The sequence below is a fragment of the Triticum urartu genome, chromosome 6A (genome assembly GCF_056163025.1).
Source record: "Triticum urartu cultivar PI428250 chromosome 6A, HENAU_Tu73, whole genome shotgun sequence".
In the NCBI taxonomy this organism is placed as follows: domain Eukaryota; kingdom Viridiplantae; phylum Streptophyta; class Magnoliopsida; order Poales; family Poaceae; genus Triticum; species Triticum urartu.
Window position 1 is genome coordinate 11,840,597 of NC_141878.1, and position 6,618 is coordinate 11,847,214.

General features: G+C 46.5%; 1 protein-coding gene across 1 annotated transcript; it reads left to right on the forward strand.

Annotated features, from left to right (window-relative positions):
• The first annotated feature begins 489 nt into the window (after nt 1-489).
• LOC147963154 (uncharacterized) lies at nt 490-6,618 on the forward strand. Its single transcript, XM_087528392.1, has 3 exons — nt 490-613; nt 717-890; nt 6,238-6,618. Exons 1-3 carry the CDS (start codon nt 491-493, stop codon nt 6,616-6,618), a joined length of 678 nt encoding a protein of 225 aa, XP_087384518.1. The 5' UTR covers nt 490.

The following is a 6,618-nucleotide window of genomic DNA, read 5'->3' on the forward strand; positions in this document are numbered from 1 at the left end:
CTACGGGGAAAGAGTAAGTGCCACTTTAAAATAATTTCATTATTTTTCTTGTCACATGCTTATTCCGGTTGTTATTTATTTTGCTTGTAACATGCTAATAGTTCATTCTTTTGCAGCAACTAGATATATTCTAAAGGGGTCCGTATTCCCAACGGCGTCATCACTGTCTTGCTGAAGTTATACAGGTCAGGGTTGTACTGCCCGGATCCAGTCAGGCACCCGGACCGTCGGGTTTTGGCCACGAGCTGGGACCACTAGGAAGCGGCCCTCCACGCGGACCATGAGGCCCATGCCAAGGCCATGATCACTACTTTCTCGGTGAGTTCTCTTCAGAAGCACAAGTCCATTCTAGTTTCATGAATGATTTAACTCATGGCTTCTTCCATTGTTGTTTCATGCATGATTGTAGAAATTCTATCGAGTTCTTTCGGAGCACAGGGCCAGAGCAGACCAGATCGTGCTGCGCCAATGCAAGAAGAAGGCCCGCCAGATGCAGTATGAGGTGCGCTATGTGGCCATCTCGACATACTATCACGACGCTCTTGGTGTGAAGATGACCAAGGAAGAAGCGCGGAGGATGGGCATTACCTTGGAGAGGCACGAGTACTTGGCGGTAAGTATAAAAGATTTTTCATTATGCTTCCATTATGCTTTCACTACCTTGTGGTACATTTCACCGTTTCGTGATGAGATGCCATTATGCTTTCATTATGTAGGTGTGTCCAAATTGGTGTTATGGAAAAGACGAGTCCTGGGCGGCATTGGTGGATCTTTGGTGTGATGAGGCTGGAGCCTGGGCGGCTATGAGAATCAAAAACAAGGCTAACCGAGGGAAGGAGGGAGTACATGCTCAGGGAAACCGAAACCACTATCTCCACAATGCAGTTAATGTATGACTAACCCCATTAAACATTCTTCTTCTTCCATTTGTCGATTTTGGGGTGAACGGACGTACCCTTTGGTGTAGCCAGTTACGTGTTTATATACATGGGAAGAGCCCCCGTGGTGGCGTATACAAGGAGGATACGTATTGGGGTAGAGTACTACTCTATACCCAATACGTATAGTACAATAACTCTAATACCCCCCTTAATCTATACATGGGAGAGGTTTAGATTACGTTTAAACTCATCTAATTTTTTTTACACATAATGTTTTTGTGAAACCATCTACAATCTGATCCTTGCTTGATATGAACCTCACATCAAGTTGCTTGCGAGCAACCCATTCGCGAACAAAGCAGAAATCTATCTCAATGTGTTTTGTACGGGCATGAAAAACTGGATTGGCAGACAGGTAGGTAGCACTAAGATTATCACACCATAGGCATGGTTTCACCTAAAGAGAAACACCAAGTTCACGAACTAGTGCTTCAACCCAAATAAGTTCAGCAGTGGCATTTGCAAGAGCTTTATATTCAGCCTCTGTACTTGACCTGGACACAGTAGGCTGTTTTCTAGCACTCCAAGAAACAAGATTGGGCCCAAAAAATATAGCAAATCTACCAGTAGAGCGTCTATTATCCAGATCACCTGCCCAATCTGCATCCGAATAGGCACTAAGAAGGGTGGAGCTGGACCTCTGGAAAGTAAGACCAACCTTACTTGTGCCCTGAATATACCTCAAAATACGTTTAACAGCAGTTCAATGTGCAGTAGTAGGAGCATGAAGATACTGACAGACCTTATTAACTGAAAAAGCAAGATTGGGGTGAGTCAGTGTCAGATACTGGAGTCCCCCAACAATGCTTCTATAATGTGTAATATCCTCATATCCAAGAGGAAATCCATCTGTCAAGCGTAATGTTTCTGTAGTGGAGAGGGGTGTTGGACATGGCGTGCAAGAACGCATACCAACATGAGCCAGTAAGTATGTAGCATATTTTTCCTGACTTAAAAGCAGCCCATTGGACTGTTTGTGAACCTCAATACCTAGAAAATAATGAAGATCGCCAAGATCCTTGAGAGCAAAATCCGAACTTAAGTGATGAAGGAGAGCTGATATAGCCAAATCAGAGGATCTTGCAACAATGATGTCATCAACATAAATTAAGAGGAACATAGTGAGTCCTGGCTTATCAAAAAGGAACAATGAAGTATCAGCTTTGGATGGAAGAAAACCCAGGGTGTGTAACTTGGAACTCAAGCGAGAGTACCAAGCTCGAGGAGCCTGTTTCAGACCATATAGTGCTTTATCAAGTCTGATAATATAATTTGGATTAGCGGAAGACTGAAAACCTGGTGGTTGTTTCATGTAAACCTCCTCTTCCAGAACACCATGTAAAAACGCGTTCTTCACATCTAGCTGCCTTAAACTCCAGCCTCGAGAAACTGATATTGCAAGAACAATTCTGATAGTGGCAGCCTTAACAACAGGACTGAAAGTATCCTCGTAGTCAATACGATATCTCTGTTTGAATCCTTTTGCAACAAGATGTGCTTTGTACCTGTCCACAGTGCCATCAGCATGTTTCTTGATGTGATAAACCCATTTGCAATCAATGATATTTTTAGTGGAACTGGGGGGCACTAAATGCCAGATTTTGTTAGCAACAAGAGCATCATATTCTTCTTGCATAGCATGTTTCCAGTTTGGATCAGTAAGAGCCTCAGAAAGATTATTGGGTTCTCCTGTAGCTATTAGAAGGGCGTACCTAACAGTACCATCGGTATATACTTTCGGGTTTCGAATACCTTTTTGCAACCTAGTTTAAACTCCAATAACAAGGGGTGGTGCAGGAGTGGAAGGCACAAAAGATCCAGCCGGATCCGCTGCATCCGATCGCTCCAGATCTAAGGAGATCTCCCTTGCGATCGGTGCTCTAGTAGAAGCGAGCCACGTGTCGCCCTCGTTAGCCGCCCGCTCGGTCGCGCAGGGCGAGGCATCCAGGCTGGGTCCCGCCCCTGTCGTCTGGTCGGCCACCGACCCATCCATCGCACGGGTGGCGCGCGGTGAAAGTGTTGTTGCTGCAGTCTGCCTGCACAGATTCCAGAGGAGAATCTGGCCCAAAATCAGCCTCGGGATTGCTCATATCTCCCATTACTCCTGTTGTCCTATTCTCCTATTGTGTAGCGTTATTTGATGTGCTATGTGATGCATTTTCCTCAGAATTTTGACCAGATGCTTGAGCTGAAACAACCGGGCCGGGCTTCCATTGACAGCAACCTGAGAAGGATTAACAACAGGAGCAAGATGCAAATAATGATCATTAGTAGGCACACCCCTATCCATACATGCCGAAGATGAGTTATCGTGTGGAAGAAGAAGAATTTCTTCACGGAGACGTCGACCAGCATTAGGATTAAGAGAAGCAAAAGGGAAAACATTTTCATCAAAGACAACATCTCGAGAAACATTGACACGACCAGTGGTCACATCAAGGCATTTAACACTTTTGTGACAAGGATTATATCCAAGAAAAACACACCGTTTGGATCGGAAGGAGAGTTTATGTTTGTTATATGGACGAAGGTTGGGCCAGCAAGCACAACCAAAGATACGGAGAGGCTCATAATTGGGTGTGATTTGGAGAAGTTTTTCAGTGGGAGTGTCAAAATTGAGGACTTTGGTAGGAAGCATGTTTATAAGAAAGGTGGCTGTGATGAAGGCATTATCCCAAAACTTGAGAGGCATAGAAGCGTTGGCAAGTAGAGCAAGGCCTACTTCAACAATGTGACAGTGTTTGCATTCAGCAGAACCGTTTTGTTGATGAGCATGAGGACATGACACATGATGAACAATGCCTATACGTTGAAAGAAACTGTTCAATTTTTCATATTCACCACCCCGGTCGGTTTGCATGGTGAGAATTTTGCGACCAAATTGGCGCTCAACATACTGTTGAAAATCAAGAAAAACTTGATACACTTCAGAACGTTTCTTAAGTAAATAAATCCAGGTAAACTTGCTAAAATCATCAATGAAGCTTACATAGTATGCATGTTTGCTTACAGAGAGAGAGAGAGAGAGGAGCTGGACCCCATACATCAGAAAATATTTGTTCCAAAGGAACTGTAGACACACTAGTGGATACAGGGTAGGGTAGGTGATGACTCTTGGCCTGTTGGCATGGATCACATATGTAAGGATTTATTTCTGGGGAATATAAAAGTTTATGCTTCCTAAGAATTTTCTGAACAATAAACAAAGATGGATGGCCTAGACGACGATGCCATGTAGAGGATGAAGGCTGGATAGTGGCAAGAGCATGCTTGGAGGAATCCGAAGACATGGGAACAAGTGGATACAAGCCTCCATGACAGGGACCTCTAAACACGGTGCGCTTCATTGCCTGATCCTTGATCAAGAAGAAAAAAGGGTGAATTTCCAGATAGTAATTGTTGTCTAGACCAAGTTTATGAGCAGAAAGTAAATTCATAGATGCATCAGGAAGATGTAAAATATTGCTAAGTTGGATAGAGCTATCAGGGGTGTGCAAAACAGAATGACCAATATGTGCAATATCCATACCTTGTCCACTAGCAGTATTAACTTGATCATGCCCCTGATATGGTTCATGAACATGGAGCTTTTTGAGCTGGCCAGTAACATGATTGGTTGCGCCTGTGTCTATATACCAGTTTGTATCAACACCATAGGCACCTTTGGTCTCCTTTGGTGGCTTGTCAGTATCATCATCATCATCACCATAGCGCCACCAGCACTCATCAGTCGAATGACCTTCCTTTTTGCAAATTTGGCAGAAGATACCTTCCTGCCATGGTGTGGCACGACGATCCTTGCGCCCTCCTTTTGGAAGACGGTCCTGACGTGGGTGCTGCTGCTGCTGCTGGGGTGGATGCTGTTGGGGAGGACTTTGAGGGCGTTGTTGCTGCTGTTGAGGAGGCATGTAGGGCTGCATATACGGCACTGGTGCAAACTAATGCGGGTATGGAGTAGGATACTGATGAGGCATGTAAGGAGCCGGCTGGTGGTATGGAGACATGTATGGAGCCGGTCGAGGGTACTGAGGAGCAGACACAAACTAAGGGACCGGAGGAGCAGGAGCATGAGCAGGCGCATACTGAGGAACCGGAGGAGCAGGCGCGTATGGAGCAGCCGGCTGATACTGGTGGGGCTGCTGGTAGGAAGGATGATGAGGGGGCATGTATAGTGCTGGTGTTGGCTGTTTTGCCGGACCTCCTGCAGAGTCAAGGTTTGGAACACGAGAAGCAGCATTAACAGATGACATAAACAACCCAGAAGCTTGACCAGTAACAGAGAGAATAGCATCACGGCTTTCATAAGAGAGCAGCTGAGAGCACATGTCATTGAGAGATGTGGAGGGAACAACTTTGAGAGCAGCAACAAAACCATTATAGGAACTATTGTTGGGCTGTCATATCAAGTTTCTTTGTGTTGGTGAGTGCACGACGGAGGTTGGAAACCCGTGATTTGGACTGAGAAGAAAACAGCTCGTGGATAGCATGCCAAACTTCAGCCGCATGAACCATACCATATATATGAGAGAGAATATCTTCAGATAGAGAGTTGACGATGTAGCTGACGACCTGTTGATCCCGCGTGATCCAGACATCATAGGCAGGATTGGGAATCTGGATCTTCTCCTTGTCAGCATCTTCGCCATCGAGGAACTCAGGCGGTGGCAGATCGGAACCTTCAAGCAATCGCATGACGTGAGCTCCACAGAGGGTGGGCAGGACTTGAGCTTGCCACGAGAATAAGTTGTCCTGCGTGAGCTTTGTGGCAGGGGGAGCACCAATGGTCGCCCCAGCAGAGGAAGACGAAGATGCCATGGATGTTGTGTTGCGGCAGAGATCGGCTAGGGTTTGGGTGTTTGAGGGTTGTTGAAGATTGTAGTTGTCCTGAAGGCGATCGAAGCGATCAAGGGCGTGGTGTTTGTAGGTGTGATCCTGTAGAGGCTAAGTTGTTGGTGTGAGGTCGGCAGGGAAGACCGGCGACCAAGTCCTGGTGGCGACGGAGAGAAGCTCCAGAGGCGGCGGCTAGAGGGAGGGAGGGGAGGGGCCTGATACCATGTCGATTTTGGGGTGAACGGACGTACCCTTTGGGGTAGCCGGTTACGTGTTTATATACACGGGAAGAGCCCCCGTGGTGGCGTATACAAGGAGGATACGTATTGGGGTAGAGTACTACTCTATACCCAATACGTGTAGTACAATAACTCTAATACTATTTACCATCACTTTCTTATGTATGACTAACCTCTGTTTGGTGGTGCGGGAGGAGAAACTGAAGCGGCCGCTCTCACACATGCAGGCGTGGGAGATCGCCCATACGCGGAAGGACCCCAAGCCTGGCGAGCCCAAGTACTACAGCAAGAAGACCGTGGGGAGGAAGAAGGCCTACTCCAAAGCATATCTGAAGTTACATCCTGACACACCTGACCCCATTGTGGTGGATCTAGACGAGAGGGCGGTGGTGAGCATGGGGCCCAAGGAGCACGGTCGGGAGGCGGTTCTCGATGCTGTGATCACTCCTACTATCTCCTACACACAGCTTCGTCGGATCGACCCGAGCCTGAGCCAGCGCACGAGCCAGCCAGTGACCAGTGCACAGTCACAGTACCTCTTTCAGGAGGAACAATCTGTAAGTATTTTCCCTCTTATCTTCATTCCTCACTTTATTTTCCGCATTTAG

What these genes read in the sequence shown, in the direction of transcription:
- LOC147963154 (XM_087528392.1), top strand. Translation starts at nt 491, where the DNA reads ATGCAGTATGAGGTGCGCTATGTGGCCATCTCGACATACTATCACGAC. An exon ending in AGAGGCACGAGTACTTGGCG is followed by an intron (nt 614 to 716) that starts GTAAGTATAAAA and finishes TTCATTATGTAG; the next exon opens with GTGTGTCCAAATTGGTGTTA. An exon ending in ATCTCCACAATGCAGTTAAT is followed by an intron (nt 891 to 6,237) that starts GTATGACTAACC and finishes TCACACATGCAG; the next exon opens with GCGTGGGAGATCGCCCATAC.